Genomic DNA, 21,377 nt, shown 5'->3' on the forward strand with positions numbered 1-21,377 from the left:
GCACAATCCTGTCAGTACTACCTGAAGTAACTGAGTCTAAGTTAGGAGGGGGAGAGTGTCTGCCTTCTCCAAGCTCAGCACTGAGCTGCTCTGAGTGTTGGAGTAGAGATCATGGCTCAGAGCTCTTGCTTCTGGGCGGCAGTAGTCAGGTTAGAGCCCGTCGCTGTGTGGCTGAAGTTGGGCTTGTTTATTCCTGTGTGCCCCACTCTGCGCTTAACTGTGTTGTATTTCATTTGACTCTTTATCCAGTCTCTTAGTCTTGTGCAGCTCTCATGCAGCCGTCCAGTCAGGCTTCAACTTCCTTGGCTTGATTAGCTCAGGTATGTCAGCAAACTCTGCCAGCTCCCCAGCTGGCCTTTTCTCAAGGCTCTCTAGGAATATGTTAAAAGTACGAGCCCCTGCATGGAGCAGTGCGGTGCTCTAGAGGTGCCTTCCATGTGCTCATTCTTTCCTGCCCGAACCTTTTCAATTTCGGGTCCTTGGAAGGACCTTTCCTCCTGTCCCATTGAAGCGTACTCTCTTTAAGAGCCCTTGAAGAGCACTTCTTTGTAGTGCTTCAGCAGGTCAGTGGCAGCATGTAATGGAGTGACTGGCTACATTACCAAGTGTGTCCAGGGATCTGCATGAGCCAGCTTGAAAAAAAAATAATCAGTTTCATCATGTGTGTGTTCTTAAAGGCATGGTTTAGTGCTCTGCAGTTAACAGTACGTACTCTAATCCCTTCTAGAGTCTCTGTTTTGCTCTCCTCAGATCAATGCAGAGTCTCCCAATGATTCTGGAGCTAATCTTTACTGAGAGACCTCTTTCTGGGCCACTGACTGGCGCATCTATTGCACACACATTTTACTTGCCAGTCTGCTGTATGTGACATGGTGGATGGCACATGCAAGCCCAGGAAAGTGCAGTATGAGTGGAATGCTAGATGTTATGTCTGTTTGTTTTTCTCCCCCTACATGCCAGTCTGACACCTGCTGTTTTGTTACTGGTTTTTTTTTTTTTTTTCTTCCTCCCCCTGCCCCCCATGTAAGAATGGAAAGCTAACAGGCTTTTGTCTCCACCGCTGTCTTCTGGGTAGAGGGTGTTTACTTCATGATTCGTGGAAACAAGTAACCTTAAAGAAGTGTACTTGATGCACTTGGCACGCCATCACATGGGTTACTGAAGTATGTATTTTCCATCTTCATGTGAGAGAGACGAGGGGGAAAGAACAGTCTTTAAAATGCTATTTTGTATTTAAAAAATAAAATTAAATTGTGTGGTCAGTGTTAAAAGCATACCTGATATTGTGGCACTTGGAATAAGAAACCTTGGGGAAGGTTTTCTTTTAATTAATAAGGACTGATTGTAATGTATGTTGAACCAGGCATGCAAACCCATCTGATCCAAATTTTGTTGCCTCTGGTAGTAGTGGTTCCACCTGGGCTTATAGGGGAATGCTGGGTGAATGTGACCCTTTGTGAGAACGCTTCCCATTTCCCCCTCTCACCTGCTTAGGCTGTTGGTCATGCAAAGTTTAAATCCCAGTTCAACAGCCTGTGTGGCACGGGGTCTTTAGTACTTGGTGGTGGAGAGGGAGGAAAGTTCACGTCTATTCCAATGTGAAGATGACCTGTTGCTTCAATTCCTGTTGAGCTCCTGCTGAGGGTGCAGCAGGATCCTGAGCAATCCTAAATACAAATGCACTGCCCTTTTTAAAAATGGGTGATGTTGTTCCCTCTGGTAGCCACATGTGTAAAGATACCCATAAGTACTCTAGTGGCACCCAGGCATAACATAGCTGGGAAGCTGTGGAAGTGCCTGAAAAGAGGAGCTTCCTGGAAACATGTTGTCCAAAATACTAGAGAGTGCCTTAATGGTGATTTCAGGCTGGCTATAGCAGCCTGAGCAGCATGGCATGCTTCCCGTTACGAGAAAGTAATTTTCTTTGGTATTTTTTAGCAGTATTTTCAGAAGTGCTTTTCTGAATTTTTATGTCTGGGGTTTTTCTTCCCCCCAAAATGCCATCAATAGGAACTCCAGTTTAAAGCCTTAGCTAACCTTGCATGGACTTGGTCATGAAGCTTATCTTGCTTGTTGGACAAATGCAAGCAGTCAAGTTAGCAAGATCTCTGGAGTTAATACATATCTCACTTGAACTGTTACCTCCATCCTTAGCTAAATGTTAACGGTGAAACTGAGACAATTGCAAGCACTTAAGTTAGCGATGTAAAGATTTAATTTATTTCCTAGTAATCTGGAGCCAGCTAAGAGGTGGTTCGGTGAATCAGAACTCATGCTAGGGTAGCAGGAGCGCTTTATTTTATTCAGGGTTGCCCACAGACTTTGCTTGAAGGGCTGCCAAAACAGTGAGATGGTCTCAGGTTGCTCATGTTCTCTCCAGAGAGCTGGGAAGGGAGGAAAAAGGAAGAAAATGAGAATGTGAGTTCTTGACAGAGGAGGGTCATCAGAATTTGTTTGACTAAACCCTTGTCCCTGCAGGAAGATAACAGAAAGAACAACTGAAGATGAAATAAACAAGGGTGGGAAAACGCACGTTTCCTGTGCCTGGCTGCTTTTCTCTGTTGTGACTTTCTCTGTGTCTTTGTCCTTCCCTTCTGTGCGGGGCTGGTGCAGCACGTCAGGAAAGGCTGACACGCTCTGTCTGGACTAGCTGCTGTCACCACTGCAGAGAAGTGGCAGCTCTTAGAAAAACATTCTTATCTGTTGCTCATCTTTGAAGGCATGTTAGCAGCCATTGCTGTGGTTTGTTAATCTAATTTTCTTGTTAGCAAGATTAAATAAAACCTGCTGACATCTCTCTGAAGTTTCATGCCTGAGCCAACACAGTCTTGTCATTTGTGGCCAGGAAGGCAAGTACTGGTTTTCTTAGAATACTAGAGGGAAATTTTGCTTTCTTCATCTAGTGCAAGTCAGACTTGGTAATATGAAAACCTGGAAAAGGAGTTAAAAAAGATTCAGCTCTGGGCTCATTCTAATGGGGAGTAGAAGATAGTATCTCACTTCTTGCTCCTAAGCCAAGTCTGGCTAAGTTTTTGTTAAGTGTGCAGGTTGAGATTCAATTAAGTTGCATCTTTCAGATCTACTGTCAAAGCCTAAAAATTCAGTTTCCATTTAGTTTAAAAGTTACTATATAAGGCATTTTAAAAATTCAGACTCTGCTCTAACCTATTCATCTGTAATACCTTGTCAGATTAAAGGGCGTTTTTTATTTCTGCCTCCATCCATTCCACTCCCTCTGTCTCTGGTACCTGGTCACACAGTGAGCTAAGGATACTCTTGAAAGTGGGGCTGTGAAGGAGCTGTATGAGGCTTCTGACAGGGAGGAAGGGCCTGGGCTGGGGTGGCGTTGCAAGCTAGAGAGGTGTGCTTTTATTGAAAGTTTGAAATAAGCTGGGTAATTTCTGTGTGTATCCTTAACACACCTAGTCCCCCCTGCCTAGAAGGGATCTGACCTGCTATGGAGGAGAGGAGGAGGAAAGGACTTGTCTGTAAAGGGCAAAACATCTTATGAGAGAGGTAGCATTATTTTGCTAGATGCTAAAATGTAAGCCCTGAGATCTTGATGAAGGGCAAGTGTGATCCTTGAGATGATTGTCCACGGTGCTTTCCCACACCCCTTCACTGGGGCCTCTCCTGTGATGTTGTAGTGATGAGTAGTGACACCAGCTTTACGATTTTTTGAGAGGGTTTATCTGCTAACTTTTAATTTCTGATAATTGACTGGTGGATTTTGACAACAGGGTTTGTTGTAGACAAACCTCACTTTTTGCCTCACTAATACAGTTTACTAATTATGTAGTAACATGTAACTAAGTATGTAGTAACAACTAATGTAGTTGTTTTCACCTCGGTGATAGGGTACAGCTAAACTTTTTAGTAAACTTCTCTTCCTAGGGAGAATATGCCACCTGTGTGTGTGTGTATAGGTTGTTTCTGGTCCCTCCTTAGCAGCTGACCACTCGGAAATCCTCTGGTTTAGCCTGATTCCTAAAGTCATGTTTTAGAAGTGGTTTTTTTTTTCATGGCAGAGGACACTGTGCTTGTGTTCCAGCCATGAGTGTGGGAAGCTCCACATAGCCAAGAGCTTCCAGCCAGCCTCGTGCCCTATAAACCAGACTGTAGTATAACTGTACTTAGGAATTCCTGATCACAGCAAATTAATGTAGTTACGAGAGCCAGAGGTAAGCAGGCAGGTTGGCGTGAAGCTGGTGTTGAGCTGTGGCCACCTGCAGTAACAGGAGAGAACCAGAACTGGTGGTTTGTGGGTACTCAGTGAATGTGCCTGAGGCTGGCCAGGCGGTGGGTGGTGGTGGTGGTGCAGTGGGGGATGGCTGCTGTCACCTCTTGTCATTGTCTAGAGGAAGTGGTGAATGCTGGCTCAGGCATGGCCAGGGAACCTCTGAGACGTTGCCATGCTGTCAGCGCTGCCTGGCAGGGAAGCTCCAGCCTCTGCTTTGGGGGTGACTGAAGTTCTGTCAGAGCTGAGTTGTCCAAGCTCCCTGGAGGTGGACAGGGACCCTGGCACAGGGCACGCTGTGCTCAGAAGGAAAAAGGGTGCTTGCTTGCTGTGCAAAACCAAGGGAGGAGGATACTAATGACGGAAATCAGAGGCTGCTTCTGTAGCCACGAGAGGGCTGTCCAGTCTTTGGGTTGCGCTTCCTCATCACTGTCAGCAAGCGCATGTGCATCCAGTGCAACGTATCTGAAGGAGTTGTTCACAGATCCATCGGCAGGAAACCTGCTAGGCTGTTCCTGCCAAGCTGTGTGATTATCAGGATGTGGTTTGGCCTACTGTAGGTGTAGCTGGCAAACGGCGCACAGCGGACTTTTGAGCAGTGTCCTCAAGGTGATGCAGCCAAATGTACGTATGTGTTGGTACTACACAGTAATGTTAGTCACAAGCTCACTGCTCACGTTGGTGTCACCCTGCTCCTGGGTTCAGCAGCCTTTGCAGCTCTTCCCACCTCTCCTTTCCCCTCGGCGTAACAAGGCCGATCAGCCATGATGTTTAACAAGGGTCCGAGGCAAAGCTTGCTGAAGCTGATGGGGAACTGTAAAGGGAGATGTAATGAGTTGGGCTGTTCAGTCCTGCTGGTTAGCATCTGACCTGATCCAGGAGCTGGTGTGAGGAGAATCCCCCTCTGGGCAAGCTCCTGTCATCCTGCTGATGGAACAAGTCAATTGTTCCTTCCTTGGGGTTTTCCTTGGGAGCTGTGTGCATCTCCTTCTGCCATGGGTTTGTGTGTGGACAGAAATTTCTACTTACGTAATGGGTCATGAGTGAGTCAAGCTGAGAGGGGGCTGACAAAGGAAGGGAAGGGCTGCTAAAAGCATTCTCCCCTGAGAGGGTGAGTTAGCATTTGGCCTTAACCCAAGATCAAGGGTTTTCTAGTGTGCACAGTTTCATTCTGGCCTAAATCAGCAACACCTATAGAGTGGGTTTGTGTGTGTTTTTGTTTTTTTTTTTTTTCTTTTCAATTTGTAGAAGGTGCTGGATCTCTGCCATGGCCAGGTGGCTCTGCAACTAAGCCTGGAAAACCCAAAGGAAAGAAAAAGATTTCTTCAGTTCGACAAAAGTTTGATGTAAGTGTCCACGATCAAATGCTCGTGGCTGACCTTCTATTGGGGGTGAAGGGCTCTGCGCAGCATGTAGGTTTTGTTACTACCAGGGGTGATGAGAGTCCCAACATGTGCAATGCTGTATGTCTCATTTGTTTTGAGTTCTGGATCGCGGCAAGAGCTGGGGGTTATTGGCTGCTGCCTCTCTTGTGGAGGCTTCTTGGGAGAAAGGCTACGGTCTGGCCTGGCTTTGTTAGACACCATGGAATCTGTGGAATAACGCCTAAATGTTGAAGTTGCAAAAACTTGTATTCCAGGAGCTGACAAGGAGTAACTTTAGCTCTATGGACACTGCAGTAACACTTGAGTGGGTCTTTCATAGTCACATTCACCTGTCACAGTCTCTGTAATATCTTGTTTGTTTCACACACCTGCCAAATTCTTGAAGCAAAAGTGACTTCCTTTAATACAGGCAGTCAGGCAGAACTCTGTGATTTTCTGATCCCTACCACGGGACTCTGCAGTCCAAAGTGTTAGAAATAAGATGTTTCTTGGATAGCAAGGTTTTTAGAGGGTCAAGGTTTTTCAGAATTGAAAATTCTTTGCAAAGATGCTGTCTTCTGGTGGGTGGCAGAGAAACGCGCAAGATCCAGTTTGCTTTGCAGCGCAGGCTCTGTGCATCCATCTGGTACTGTCACACGTCTGTTCTGTGGTTGTTTCTGTGCGGCCAGACTGGTGTGGAGAGGGCCTGGTGTGAAAGAGGACCCGGATGGGGTGATGTCTTCAACTGGTGGGGTTTGATAAGGTGATTCAAACTGAATTAACAGTTTGTTGAAAGGGAGAGTGGCTCTTACTGAGCCAGACCTAGTAGGTGTCTGAGCACATCGTGATCCAGTTCAGTTCTCTGATGAGGCAGAAGGCTAACCAAACGAAAAAGACTCCAAACCAAAGTTTTTCTTCTTGGTTTATTTAGCTGTATCAGCATTCCTTGCGGTTGGATGAATGCCAAAGTCAGCATGAAGGAAGGAGAGGCTGGGGATAGGGGAGAAGGGTGGGCTCAGCCACAGAGTGTAGTGCACTTCCAGGGACTGTAATTAGGCGCTGTGTGTGCTTCAGAGACCAGTGTTTCAAAGGGGTGTGAGTCCAGCTGAAACTTTGTTGTAATGAGAAACTGCTGAAACGTTTTGTGGTGTTCACAGCTGTTTCTGATGGCCATCTGTGTTACCTTTTTGTTTTAAAAATTCCTTGTAACTTTCCAGTAGCGAGTAGAGGAGAGTTTGAGAAGCAAGTCATCATGTAGTAGAAGTCTTGAAATTTGGTATACTTGGATAACTGTACATTGCACCGCATTTCTTGTGTGTTTATACATGTGTTCCTGGAATGCTTGGTAGCAAGTACTGTAGAAGCGTATGTTATGATTAGCGGGCTTGTCTGTTACTAGTGGAATTCCAGACTAGTGTGAACCTGAAGTGCCTTGTTATTTCCTGATATTTCCCTCGCTGGTCAGAATAACAACTGTGAATGACCACCGGTTCATTCCAATTGGCTTCTGCTCTCCCAAACCAAATTCTTCTTAAGAGTTGCTTATATTTTGAAGATATTTTTTCCCAGGTCTACAGGCATGTAGCTTTACTGTAATGGAATCATAAGTCTTCAGAATTACAGGGAGGGAAACCTGCTTTCGAATCATTAGTGGGTGGATTGTTTTTTTGCTCAGAGTTAAATGCCATACTGTCCTTTGGATGAAGCAGCCCCCCTTCCTTTCCTGAAACTAAGATATGAGGAATTCACTTTGCTGTATATTCATTGTTTATATTTAAAGTATGTGTTTTTCTTGATGCCCCATGAGAGCCTTGCAGCAATCTTCATTCCAGAGCCACTGAATTTGTGGCTTGGAGGGTGGAGGGACAGGAGCTGTGGGAGTACTTGATCAGCCAGGGTCACGTTGTGGGTTAGGGCTGAGTACAGCACATCGTTCCCATCAGCTTTTTTCTTCCCTTTACCTGGGGACTGAGACTCGCCCAGAGCCACCACAAGCACTCAGAGCTTGAGATACCAGCACAGAAAGGGAACTGTGCTGGAATGCATGTAGCCTGGGAAATGGGGGTTGCCATTTTCTGGTATGAATTCCTGTTCTGGATTGTTTTGTTTTTTTCTTTTTCTGAATAACTGAGTCAGTTCTGAAAAATAGCCATAACCCATTTCTGAATCTGGCTGCTCAGTAAGACAGCTCTGCTTAGTGTTGATAGTGCATGGGGAGACTAGACTATGAAATTTGGAACTGGAATTTGGCTAAGTTGTTGTTTTTAAAGCTTTAAAGAAATGTAAGAATCACTTCATCACACAAGCTTAGAATCACGGGTTTTAATCTTGATGGAAACTGTACACTTAAGTGAAAATACACCCTTCTGTACGAGCACTGGCTAAATAGACTCACCACTCCTCAGCACAGAAGGAGGTGACAGAGAGATGTGAAAGTGCATAGAATCATCACTGGTCTGGGTAGCGTGAACAGGGACGGTGACTGACCACGTTTCAGACTTGGAGGATAATCAAGCGAATCTAGCAAGTGGGAAGTACAGAGTGTGAACCAGGGGAGGTGACTCTTCGTGTGGGGTGTGGTTATGCTGTAGAATTTCTTGCTGCAGGATGTTGTGGATACCCAAAGTTTAGGTGGCTCGGGGTGCTGCTGGACAAGTTTATGGGCTGTTTAATAAAGGGACACCAACACTGGCTCAGAAATTTCTTTGGTCACAAATCGTTGGGGGCTGGGAGAGTATCCTGGGGAGGAGTATCGCTCTGCTTGTCCTACTGCGAGGTTTTTATAGGTGTTTGCTTTCCGACTGGAGAAGGGACGTTTGGCTTGATGAACCAAAGGATCTGACAGAGTATTTACCTTCTTACGCTTTGATGTTGTGTTTGTAACAGCACCGCTTCCAGCCTCAGAATCCACTCTCTGGAGCCCAGCAATTTGTGGCAAAGGATCCTCAGGAGGATGATGATTTGAAGCTGTGTTCTCATACCATGATGCTTCCTACACGTGGCCAGTTAGAAGGAAGGATGATCGTAACTGCATATGAGCATGGGCTAGACAACGTCACAGAGGAGGCAGTGACTGCAGTTGTGTATGCTGTGGAGGTGAGACTGGGCTGGGCAGCAGTGGTGTTCTCATGCTACCAGCAACAGAAGACGCTGCGTGCGGTGTGGGGTAGCATCCCTTGGTGGGGAGAGGAAACCTGCTTCTCTAATTGCCCGTTTACCTCGGGAGGAGTAAGGTGAGAATCAAAGGGCTTCCAGGCTTGTGGCATTATAGATGCAGAGTTTTGGATTTCTGCCTGTGAGTGCTAATTTTGAAGTACTTGCATATGAAGAGCTCCAGGCATGCTTAAGTAGCTGCTTTGGAAAACGCAGTTCCTGTCACTTAAAAGCAGGGACGGGATGGGAGCTCCAGTTTAAACAGTTCTATCGAAAATGTTCTGTTTATAGATGCAAGTATCTGGCATGGAAGTGAAGTGACAGCATTGCGTAATACCTGCAAGTGAAGTGCCTGCTGTTGCAGGGTTTGGCCGTCGGTGCATTACTGACATATCCCAGGAATGACACAGCCATTACTTGCAGCGCTGATGTGTGGGTGATTTTTCTGGAGTCAGGATGTGGAGGACAACCTGAATTCCCTGTCTGGGAGTGAGGCCAAATTAAGAAGCAGTTGACTGCTTGTTTTGGTTTTTTTTTGGTTTGGTTTTTTTTTCCAGACAGTTGCATCTCCAGCACTTTCTAGGCAACTGAACAGTCTTTTCACGGTAGTTTTAGGGCTAATGTTTCAGTACAAGTGTAACATCTAGTGCCAGTTATGAAATCTCTTAACTCTTTATCAAAGGGATCAGAGGTTGGGAGTTTCCTAGCATTTAAGAAACCTCTTTGACATTTGAAGCAGAGCATCATATATCAAAGTACAGTTCACAGGCTAATGTATACAGTACTCATACAGTGCCGTGTTCTCTGTGTCAGGTCGTGAAAACACGCTGTACCTTGTCCAGATCTTGGTTCCCTTATGTTTTTAGGTCCTTGTGGTTGTAGCAGCACTACTCCTGTCTTGCCAGTTGGGGAGGCACTTCTAACAGCTGTGGCTTGGCAGAGTGAATAAATCAGCATGTGTAATGAGATTCTTTTTTCACTGCAGAACCACCTTAAGGATATTCTGACATCAGTGATATCCAGGCGGAAAGCCTATCGTCTGAGAGATGGCCATTTCAAGTATGCCTTCGGAAGCAATGTTAACCCTCAGCCGTATCTGAAGAACAGTGTTGTTGCTTATAACAATTTAATCGAGTGGTAAGGAGCTCTCAGCACACTGCTAATTTCACATGTAGTTTGCCAGTCCCAGAGTTACTCCATGGTTCGGTTTCTATTTTTACTTAGTAGAATCTGTTAATAATGGTGTTTAGCTTTCACATGCTGAGAAGGCATCAGCAGGGAGGGCTGTGCGGCTGAACAGGGAGGGAGAATGTGGAGATTTCTCAGCAGTGGAGTTTAGGACAGTGTTAAGTCTCTCTTCCTTGCCTGTGCTTGTCCATCAATTTATGAAGGTGACCCCTGGCCCTCTGAATGTCCATATTTACTGCTCTTGGAAGCTGTATTGAGTGACGCAGGAATTGTGCTGCTCTCAGGGAAACTGCCCCTGGGCAGAAGAGCCCTGCCTTTGTGGGAGCACTGCTGTTGTGCAGTAGGAGTGAAATGTTGGTGAGGACCTGTAGGACATTGCCACCCTGTTATTTCCTGCATCCAAATGTATTTATGGCTCCTTGGCACGCCTTTCCAGCTAGCAGAGCTTCAAGGTCGTCTTTGTTTTCCAAAGTCTCAATGTCACACAGCTCGTGCTGTGCATCTGGCAGTGTGTGTGTGAGAAGGCAGTTGTGTTTGTCTATGGCAGCTTGTCTCAGTTGACAGGAGGTCGTGGGTGTTTTTAAGATTTGATTATAGCACTACAAATGCAATCCTCTCCAAACAACTCTGCCTAACGGCTAATGTCTTTCAGTTCAGTGTTGTGGGTGCCTTAATTTTTATGCTGGGTAGAAACTATTGGCTATAAATAACAAAAGTTGCCAGTTGAGATCAGTTAAGTAGGTGTGAAGCATGCTGAGGATCAGTTTGCACTATTTTTTTTGAAACTGGAATTTTAAAGAGGTTTTAATTGCAGCTGAAGTAATTTCATGTACATAAGGGCTAAGTCAGCTGGTACAGAAAAGCAAACCCTGGGGCTAAGCCCCTGCTGTGTGACTTCCAAAGTTGAGCCTGTTTTCTTGACTGGAAGGTTTTACTGCCTGCTCTGCCTACAGCCCTCCAACCTGTGCGACACCTTCTGCCGGTCAGAATCTGGCTCCCCAGCCCCCGCCCGACGACGCTGAGCAGCAGGCAGCTTTACTTCTCGCATGTTCTGGGGACACTTTACCAGCATCCCTCCCGCCAGTGAACATGTATGACCTTTTGGAGGCATTACAGGTAAGCTGTTCGTGTTACTCTGTCGTGTCACAGGCAGTGCTGTCCTGAGCACCACCTGCCAGTCTCAGATTTGGTTCATATGTATGGCGGGGGATTTGGTTTCTCCTCCTACTGTCTTTTTCCTTCTTCCCTCTTAAATTTACGGTTCTTTTAGCTTTGATTTGTTCCTACTATTGGGCAACAGTTAACATACAGTCAGCTCGTGGTTAATGCCTGTCCTGCTCCCCTTGGTCAGAGTTGATGAGGAGATCCCTGTCTCTTCTTACAGCTGTGTAAGAAGGGTGAGCTCTTCCTCTGTAGCCAGACTGCAGTGATTGTATCAGAACAGAGTTAGACTGCAATTTTGACAGCGATGCAGCAAAGGGACTTGCCTGGCATGTCCCTTCTCACTCCTCGTTGTTCCACATGGGTACTTAGAGGAATACTTGGTCCTGGCATGCAGGCTGTTGCCATGGGGTAGCGATGATCAGCCCAACCCTGGGGAGGTGTCTAAGGTAGGCCGGCTGGATCTTCCTGTGGAGATGTATGCCTGTGGTTCCTTCCCTCTGTGGCAGCTCTGATGACGTTCAGACTGCTTTGAATGTGTAAAATCAGCTGTGAGAAATTCTGCGTTGATCTCCACTAATGTGAACAGGCCTTGGGATTTCTGTCTCAAGGTTGTGGAGGCAGCTGTGCAAGAGCTGTAATCAAGCATTTGTCTCATGTTTAGTCAGAGTTGTTGTTTGCAAGATTTTGATGACAAACTGTTGTTTGTCATTGCCAGAGCCAAATGATGATTTCCTTACCATTCTGCTCCCTTACAAAATGGCCTAACAGGTGGTTGTTCTGTGCTGGCTGGGGTGGCAGTGCTGGCAGGTTGTAGCTCTCTTCTCTGCAGGGCTGACGCTCTGGTCATCCTGTAGCAGAGGGAGATTATTCCATGGGCAGTATAGGGAAATGTGTACAAAAGCATGAAACTTGTTTTCTAACGTGGATCTCCAGGTGCACAAAGAAGTTATTCCTGCGCACACTGTCTACGCTCTAAACATTGAGAGGATTGTCATGAAACTTTGGCATCCAAACCACGAGGAGCTACAGCAGGATAAAATCCATCGCCAGCGCTTGGCGGCAAAGGAGGGCCTTCTACTCTGCTAGAGCTAGGCAGCCACGCCAGGCCTCAGGTGGCTACGGTGCTATTCCTTGGACTTGACACGCAGATGCTTCTTACAAACCTGTGTCAGCATTTCAAGGATGATGTAAGTGATGAGTCAACTTTTCCTATGGAAATATGACTGAATTGTGGTACACTTTCTCTGCTTCCCCAGAGTCATGTGCCACGGAGTGCTTGCAGCAACGCCATTGAATTGGAAAGGAGAAACAAGAGACTTGTTTGCAAAGACTGTTTTTTAGGAAAAATAAATGTTAGGGTGGAAAGAGTTGGTTTTAAATAAGATGTATTTGTGTTTTCTTTTGTGAGCATGGGGAATCCCCCTCCTCGCCCTCCCCTCTCAGGTAGTTTCCCTTCTGCTCGGTCTCCAGGGGCCTTGTCCAGCTTCCGTTGGAGTTGGTGGGATCCTCTTCCATTCGTTTAACTGGAAACAGAATGCGTTTTGGTGAAGATGAGCAATTCTGTAAGCTGACATTGTTCTTCTACCAGGGGAAGTTTGATTAGAAACTCTGAGAAAACAAGGCAAAAAGGGAAAAGCCCTTTGTAGCCTGTCTTTTGAATTGTTTTGCATCACAAAACACGGTGCGCACTGTTACAGGAATCTCTCACCGGTTACCAAAATACGCAATAAAATCGGGGTTGTGAGGAGTGTTTTCTTACCACCCTAGTCCTTGACTCCACCTTGTCTTGTAGTAGTTGCGAACAGATGTTCTAGGAGCTACTGGATGTATGACAAGAGGCAACCTCTGTGCCTGTCGGTGCAGCTAATGATTTTTGGCCATCCCAGCAGGCAGCTTGACCATCCCTGAGGTAGGACAGCAACTCCCACATGCATACACCGATCCACTGGCTTAGCCTTGCGGACTCCTTGGATGTGCAGCATGAACAAGACATCTCGTATATGTCGTTGTAAAAATATGCAGCCATGCCAATCACTGTGCGAAAGGGGAGATTCCACCTGCTGTGTTCCAGGTGGAATTTCTGGCTTCCTGAGTCAGCTATGTGCCCTTCAGATGCTGAAGGGAACAGGCTTATTATACCATAAGAATTCTATTAAAATGTCTTAATTACTATATTACCTGTTTTTAACCACACCTATGGAGGTACCTGCTGAAGGATGACTTGGCTTATTGTGCCTCCAGACAGCGGAATTGAAACAGCTTCCTCTGGGGGAATATAGAAGGGGAAGCTTGTGGTTCCCCTCCATTCTAGTTTTCCTCTGTTTGGGAAATACTTGTGTAGGACAGCTGTCTTTTTTTTCCCCTCTTCTTTGCATTTTCCTTCTCTACTGTGTCCTCAGGACTGAAAAAGCTGCAGGTCCCTGATGTTTCCTCCCAGCTACCTTTTTAAAAAACTTCCTTTCTTGACCCCCATGACTGTTGATATTGGACTGGAGTTGGAGCGAGGGGCTGTGCAGCTGTCACTGTGTTCCTGGCTTTCCTGCATCCCCTTGTGGGATGTGCTGTGGAGTCAGGCATAGCAAGAGGCAGAGCCTGTGCAGGTATCGGTGGCTCTCACCATGAGAAGACGCTTCTAGGTTTGTGAAGAACCTGGGAAAGGCAACAGCAGAGAACTACGGCAGGGCCCGGCAGGATGAGAGCAACTGTACTTGGTAGGACACGTCTCTTTAAGGTATGGCATGTGTAGTTAAGGGGAGTGGGAGAGAGGAGATGGAAGATTTCTTTTGGTCCCTTTCTCTCAACTGCCATTTTTTCTGTATTTAAGCATACATTGCGCTTCAGAGTGATCCTTAGCTTAAAAGTTGACCCCAGTGGCTTTTACGTGACAGTTCTGGGTTTTTTTTTTAAAGCAGCATTGAATCTGAGTAACTGTATATGGTGAGATCGTAAAGTCACCCAAAGCCTGGACTCTGGGGTGTGGGAGGGGGATTTCCCAGGCAGTTGTTATGCTTCTGGTGTAAAATGAAAGCATTAAATTTGTTTGCTAGAAACTTTGGGGCAGCTCTGAGGATTTCTGATCTGAAGGCAGCACGCAGCCTCCGCAGCCCCACAGGCGACTTCTGAAGCAAAATACTTTTAAGTACGGCACAAGAAGTGCCTCTCTCTTCTGTTTGCATGTGGTAGGGGAAGGCTCTACAGACAGCCTCGCGTTCTGAAGAGCTGAGTCATCGATTCCACACTGAAAAAAGTGGGTTATCCGGTACACCTGTTAGACAACAAAGGCTGGAATAAGGAAATCCTGCCAGCTCCATTTCTCAGATCGGAAAACTGTTCTCAATGCACTTTCTCACAAAGTGTGAGGTCTCATGAGAAATGGTGCTTCATAGACACTTGGGGTAGTCTAGCTGGAAGGGATGTCTGGAGGCTGCTTTGTCCGCCCCTTTTTGAGAGAAGGGCCAAGTTCAAAGTCACAGCAGGTTGTCCATCTCTCGAGGCGAGGGCAGAGAAGTGGTGACGTTTCCCATTCCAGCACGTGACCATGCTGACGGTGAAGGTTTTCCTTGCATCTCATCAGAATTTCTCATGTTGTGCCTGTTGCTTTTCAGCTTTTCCTGTGTGTCTCTTGGTGGCTGCCCATCAGAGAACGGCAGATAACAGCAAGCTCTCCCTTCTGCCTTCTCTCCAGGCTGAACAAACCTTGCACTGCCAGCTTCTCCTCGTACGCTGTGTGCTCCAGCCCAAACTATTTTGATAGCCTCCACTGAACTCGCTCTGGTATGTCGCTGTCCTTGCGCTGGGGAGCCCAGACTGGACCCAGCTCTTCAGAGAGCCCCAGGATCCCTCCCCTCGCCCTGCTGGCCACACTCCTGCTAGCAGTTGGCCTTTGCTGCACGGGTGCACTGCTGACTCCTGGGTTACTTGTCCACCTGTGCTTCCAGGTCCCTTCCTGCAAAGCTGCTTTCTTGCCTGTTGCCTCCAGCCTATTCTGCTGCAGGGGGTTACTCCATCCCAGCAGCAGGGCTGTGCGTTTGCCATTGAACTTCTTGAGGTTCCTCTCGGCCTGTTTCTCCAGCCTGCTTAGGTCCCTCTGAAAAGCAGCTCTACCCTTCAGTGTGTGAAGACCACTCTTTCCATCTGGTGTCCTCTGCAGAGCTGCCCATGTGCTCCATCCTAACCCAGGTCAGTAGCAAAGATACTGCAGCATAAGAAGCCCCAGTATTGACCCCCAAGTGTTGGTCACAGTATTGAGAGCCGCTAGTAGCCAGCAGCCAGCTGGACTCTGAAGCACTGACCGCTGCTTTTGGAGACCAGCAGGGTGACGGTGCCGATGTGCATCACTGTTAGTCTGCTGGCTTTCACTGTGATGTGACGTTTGCCTGTGTTTATGGTAATCAGCCCTCTAAAATGAGTAAGATTGCTGAACTTCAAAGCAGTGGCTTAAGGTAGCACTGAAATTAGTTTGGAAGGGTTTTATCTTCTGCCCCAAGATCCACTAAGAACCTGCCAGGTCTATGGCAAGCTGAGCTTGACCAAAACTTCCTGGCAGATGTTGGCTGAAAAGCCTACAATGGAAGACTTCAGAGTTATCTTAGGCAGCCTGTTGTGCTGTTTAGTGGTCTTCACCACTGAAGGCTTTTTCCACAGTCCTGTGCCTCTTGCTGCAGTTTAGGCCTAGAACTTACGCTCACCCCAGAGTATTGCATGGAAGGACAGAAGGGAAGGAGTGAGACATCATCTGTCACATCCCCAGTAGCGAGAATTGCATCCTGTGTTCTTAATCCGGTAGGAGCTGTGCCATGTATTGAAAGCTGCCACTTGTGAGCTTCTGGTGCTTCTAGCTTCCGCTGCTGGAGTTGCAGTGGGAAACAATCGGCCACCATGTGAAGGGGGGGTTGGTGGGAAGCACGTGAGAGCTTCACTGGGCTTGCTTTGTACCGTGAGTTTATCTCAGGATGTGGCTGGTGCCCTGGGAGTGTAGGGTGCAGAAAGAAAATCTCTTTGTTTTTAGTTTTCAGGTGGTTCCAGCTGCGAGACATGGCTTAAGTCTGACCAAGCCTTTCCAGCTGGGTGCCAGGGAGGATCCTAGAGATGTGAGTGTGGCCCTCCTCAGCACCCCCGAACAGCCAAACTCTTGCTCCTAAGACTGGTGACCGGGGAAGATGTTTCTCATTGCTGGTTTACAGCAGAAACCTGGAGCATGGCACTTGCTATCAAACGCGCACTGCACTGCCTTTCTCTTAGTTTAACTGCTCATGTATCCCCTCTCAGCCTTCCCACTTTTATCTCCTGCAGCTGAGGTTGGCTTTTTTGGTTGTTGCCCTGTTCTTTCTTCCGAGCAGAAAATCCCCCTGTTGTAGAAAGCTGGGATTGGGCTTGATGCAAAGAGTGGCTCCTCTGATGGCCAAAAGCTGTGTGCCAGTAGTGCCTGAAAATACAGATTCTGATTTCTCAAAAAAGACAAATTGGAACCAGTGACTTTGTACCACCTTCCTCCTTGCTTGACCTCTAGGAAACTTCTGGCAAAGAGAGGAAAATGAGGAAATGAGACTGCTTGCATTTAAAAAGAAACCACGTGCCCTGCATTTGTATCCTTAACTGAGAATGCCCAAGAGCCCCAGCCAGGGGTTGCGGAAACACTCTGCTGTCCAGCCAGGCAAAAACTATATCGAGAAAGGAGACTTTTGTGCTCCTGGGGTGGAAGGAGACGTGTGACCTATTGCTGCAGTCTGATGTCATCAAATAAAAAAAGTCTTGACAGAAGAGGGGTTGCCTCCCTGGTTCTGAGAAGGCGGCTGTTCCCTGTCAGAGGCTCGTAGGTGATGGTGGATGTGTCTTGCTGGCCTGAAATGATGTGCGAAGGGTTTGCGGTGCTGTAGCGCCATGCCAGCAAGCTTTCTTCCCAGCGAAGGGCACAGTTCATGCTGCTAGAGAAGGCAGCATAATTTCAGCAGGCTCCCAGAAAAAAATAACTTCTCAGAGCCCAAAAGTTTGCTTGTGATGTTGCCTTTCTTCACCAGTGTGGTTACTGGTGAGGTTTGGTTGGCAAGAGGACTAATTCACCAGCCTGCCTCAGTTCCTGCAGCATCCCCTTGCTGCGTAGCTGTGGCTGTAGCCTGGCGCGGGGTGGGAAGCCAGGCGGTGTCAGGCGGGTGCAGCTTCGTGTCCCTCGGGTCAGTGTTGCAAAGCCTTGTGGCAAGCAGAGCTCTGTGTGCTGCAGGCACCCCCAGCTGAAGGGGCCGTGGTGGGCTTGGCACCTTCTTTGCCCAGCAGCAGAGTGACGGAGGTGTGCACAGGCAGCGTCTGCCTTCCTCTGGTGTTCAGAGACCTTGGTTTGTGCTGAGATCAGGGCACCTCAGCTGCCTCCAGGACTCTGCATCTTCTGAGGAGTCCTGTTAAGTGCCCTGGGCAACCCCACGCGGAGAGGGCTGCTGGTGAGGTGGTGTAGCAGTGACAGCAACACCACGTGTATTTCTTCTGGGTCAGGCACAGGTTGCTGGCCACTATTGAGCTGCTGCTGTAACCTGCCTCCAGCCCTGAGTTTGATTATGGTCCAACGTCCTGATTAGATGATTGATTTCTTTTTTTTTTTTTTTTTTTCTAGATCACAAAAGGCAGAGGCAGCATTGAGTTATAACTGGACAGAAAACTTGTGTAAGAAAATAATTTTTCACCAAGAAGTGCATTCAAGTGAAGTTTTTTGTGGAATTTGATTCATTTCTTGTCAGGAAATGAGTTTGTCTCCAGATAGCATCTGGCCGATAGGGGTTTTATGACTGCGGAGCAGCCTCAGGCTGAGGGCGCTTGGGAGGAGTATTGGAGACCTGGGCTTGGGCTCTCGTTAAGCGGGGACAAAAAAATTCCCGGGGCTCTGTTCAGAGCTTTGACCTCCCTGCAGCGAGTATGGTGTGTGGAAAAGAACTTGAAACCGCTGTTGCAGTGGGTGTTGGCGGTCCCCATGCCAGCTCAGGTGCACCTAGCAGAGCCATTCCCACTGCACAGCCTGTGAGCAAACCCTTTGCCACGTGTCCAGCCCTTGTCCTCGCCCTGTGTAGCCAGCTGCGGGGGGGCTGTGCCTGGGAGCAGGATTGGGTGCCCAGCTGGGAGGGTGCTAAGCAGATTGCTCTGCTGCATCTGGACCTGTGCCTGGGTAAGCCCTGCAAGAGCAGTCTCTGAAGAGAGCTCCCTCAGAAGGATGGCAGGCATCAGCTTAGTGCCTGCCCTGCTGGGGGAGTGTTGTTAGTTATCATTAAAAAGTACTGTTTCCATTTGAATTTCTGAAACCAGTTTATATCGGTGGGTTTTGTTTTGCCTTTGTTAAATTTCAAAGCTCCCACAATCAGATACCTGCTTCTGTGCAACGACAACCACTTCTGAAACTCCACTTCGGTAAGAAGAAAGAGAAGGCGTGAGCTGGGGTTGCCTTTGTCTCGCAGGAAGGGCTGCTGCTGGCCTTGCCATGGAGCAGCCCGTAACCTTTTTAAACCCTTTGAAGGTTTTAGACCTTGTTTTGCAGCGTGAAGGCAGTGCTCCTGCCCAAGTCCTGGCATGCGGGCAAAGCCCCGCTCCTTTTCCTTCTGTCCTCCCCTCTCCGCACGCGGCTGGCTGCCTTGCTCTCGTGCCCCGGGAGGTGGTCAGGCCCCGGCTGAGCAGTCTCTGCCAGCAGCTCTCGGAGTTGTCATCCTGCCACGGGTAATCACGGAAAAGCCTCCTCTGAGGGCTCCGCGTTCCCGTGTTGGCAGGGCTGCAGCAGTAAAGGCGCTGCAGGGGACAGTCTCCCCGCTGGTTTTATCTGCTCGGAAGCAGATGCTCCAGATGGGCTTTGGCAGAGCCATCGGCAGCGCTGCTCTGCGCGCTGCGGGAGGTGGGCGCAGTGCGCTAACGTGAACTGTAGGCTTGATTTTCAGGGATTGCTATTTTGTCGTTAGAAATGCTCATAGGAACGTTGTATGAAACACTGATGGTTGCGGGTAGTCTATGTTGCTGTAGGGAAAAGCAAAGACTTCAGATGTTTTTCCACTGCAACTTTTTTTTTTTTTTTTCACTGAAGTAGTTTCCCCCCCAGGAAAGCTATCACAAGGCTTTATTCTTGCCTCTGCCCCTGGCCTCTCCAAAATATTCACCAGAAGGTCTTTCCAAGTTGTCAAATCTGGTTTTTATAATGAGAGTTACTGAATAACTCTGTAATAAATGGCTTCAGAATAATGTTTATCCACCAGCTTCCCCTCTGTCCTCGTCCACTCTGCTGTGCAGGAGATAGGAAAAGGGGGGAGCAAGGCAGGACTGCGTGGCGCCGTGCCCTGGCAGTGCTGCGTGGAGGTGCAGCCCTGCTGTTTTGCAGGTGGCTGATGGCTCGCACCAGAGGGTCTGTGTTGCGGGGGCATTAGCAGGTTTTCCCCTTTCCCATGTGTTGGGGATTGACCTGTATGAATCCCTCCTCCCCCGCAAAGCATCTCAGCTGGATTCCCTGGAGCCTGTGAGCGAGGGATGTGTGAGCGCAGGGGCTGGACCCCCGTCCCAGGCAGCAGGTACCACACAGCATGGTGCCCCTGGTGCTGCGGGACCGTGTGTTGGGAGAGGAGGGAGGCGAGGGGTGTGTGTGTGTCCCTGAGCCAGGGACACAGAGCTGAGCTTGGCTTGGTGTCCCCTCCAGAGCTGCTGCAGGCACCGCATGCAGCCCTGGGAGCCACCCTGGGCGGCAGCAGCTGCCCTTCAGAAACCTCTGATACTGGCGTTGCTGAAAAACGGGGCAAAAATATCTGTTAGGGTGAAAAACAGGTATTGGTGGTATTGATTCTGCTGCCCAAAACGAGCTTGTACGCACCGACAGAGCGAGAAGCAGCCCCTAGGGCAGCAGGGCCTTGTGTGGCATGCTGCAGCGTGGGCTGGCTACGGGTGGCCATGCTGCCACTTGCCAGCTGCCCCTGCCTCGCCTCTGCCTGTGGCCGGGGGCTCTCGCCAGTGTGGATGGGTGCTTGGTCCCGCGTGGGACAGCTTGTGCTCCCCCCACCATGGGCCATGCCAAGGTGCGGCTCCCTTCGCTGACCCGCTTTTGAAGGGTGAGGGGTGCTGCCGCTTGTCCCCACGCCCCCGTGCGTGGCTGAGCCGTGCGTCCCGGGGCTGTTCGTATGCTGGCTGCGTTATCCCTCCACTTCAGCTTTCTCAGTTTCACTCCTGCTGGCTGCAAAAGCCAGCGATGCTGACGCAGTCGGGCAGAGCCTGAGCCCTACCAGAGCATCCTGTTTCCAAAACAGCTGGTACAATGCTGGAGTCCTCAGCGTCCTTGTATCCGAGGGAAAAACATGGGGAGCTTGGGAGCCAGGGCTGAAAGGGAGGGAACAAGAGGGTGAGAATATTCCCCCCCTCCTCTTTTTTTTTTTTTTTTTTTTTTTTTTTTTTGATTAAGATGTTGGAAAAGCCCAATCTGGGAAGCAGATGGGAACGAATGGTAGAACCTGGTCTCCCAACCCCCAGGAGGCTTTGGGGACAGCAGGGTGGGTGCGGGGAGCAGCCTGTGGCTGTGCAGCAGCTCCTGAGGTTTCCTGGCATTTTAACCACCCCCCGCCGAAGCCTGTGGGGATGGCTGAGAAGCCCATTGCCTCTGCCAGGGCTTCACCATCACCACCCTGCCCACCCCAAACTGCTGTCCTGCCTTTCTTCTGGAGCTGCCCAGTGGAACACAACATGCAGGGCTTAATTTGAGGGATTTTTTTTGAAATGAGATCCCTCGTGCCAGCCTTGCGCAGCAGGTGTGGGCTCTGCCCGAGGGACATGTCGGTGCCTGGTGGGGCAGGGTCACCCTCCAGCCTCACGTGCTTCCCTGAGGTTTTGCGGACTCCAGCTTCCTTCACCCCACTCAGACAGGAACAGGGCGATTTGCATTATTTGAGTCCTTAGGACGCCCACGGGTGGAAAACTTGCAGAAGAGGTGAAGACAAACACCTGTAGCACGTGTGTGCACAGACAGACATCACCTGAGCACAGCCTGGCTGCTGGCGGTGAGCAGCCACTGTGCTCCTGCCGGGGGCTGGCTGTCGCGCTGAAGGTGCTGGGCTCTGCGGGCTGTCGCGTGTTTGTGGGTGCTGCGGCTCACCCCAGCCGCCTACTGCCATTCCCGAGGACGGTGCGCACGAGTGGTGGATGCGGTGGCAGCTTTGGCATCGTAGGGAACAAGCCTGTGTCCTGGGTCATCTAAACTGGCCTCCTCCACCTCAGTGCTCATGGGGGTGCTGGCCTCTGCACGCAGCTGAGCCCATGGAAACAAACCCTTTGCC

General features: G+C 48.8%; 2 protein-coding genes and 1 long non-coding RNA gene across 4 annotated transcripts in view; 2 read left to right on the plus strand and 1 right to left on the minus strand.

The window, feature by feature from the left end:
• Positions 1–14,220, minus strand: part of PRDX6 (peroxiredoxin 6) — a 26,635-nt gene extending 12,415 nt beyond the window's left edge. The window contains exon 1 of the mRNA XM_037403517.1: positions 14,198–14,220. The gene's annotated coding sequence lies outside the window, so the exon portion shown is untranslated. The remainder of the gene's footprint in view (positions 1–14,197) is intronic.
• The window catches only part of TADA1 (transcriptional adaptor 1), a 22,404-nt gene extending 2,640 nt beyond the window's left edge, over positions 1–19,764 (plus strand). Inside the window, exons 4-8 of one of the 2 annotated variants that reach the window (XM_037403514.1) lie at positions 5,486–5,583; positions 8,488–8,697; positions 9,740–9,891; positions 10,896–11,058; positions 12,040–12,843. In XM_037403514.1, the coding sequence (XP_037259411.1) occupies positions 5,486–5,583; positions 8,488–8,697; positions 9,740–9,891; positions 10,896–11,058; positions 12,040–12,192 (776 nt within the window). In that variant the 3' untranslated portion in view covers positions 12,193–12,843. Of the gene's footprint in view, positions 1–5,485; positions 5,584–8,487; positions 8,698–9,739; positions 9,892–10,895; positions 11,059–12,039; positions 12,844–17,707 lie in introns of those variants that run through there. The other variant, XM_037403513.1, reaches the window with a different exon arrangement.
• LOC119155216 lies at positions 14,333–16,866 on the plus strand. Its single transcript, XR_005106645.1, has 2 exons — positions 14,333–15,285; positions 16,115–16,866. It is a non-coding gene; the product is annotated as an uncharacterized LOC119155216 (long non-coding RNA).
• Positions 19,765–21,377: the final 1,613 nt, after the last annotated feature.

The sequence above is a fragment of the Falco rusticolus genome, chromosome 11, assembly GCF_015220075.1.
Source record: "Falco rusticolus isolate bFalRus1 chromosome 11, bFalRus1.pri, whole genome shotgun sequence".
NCBI classification, from domain to species: Eukaryota; Metazoa; Chordata; class Aves; order Falconiformes; family Falconidae; genus Falco; species Falco rusticolus.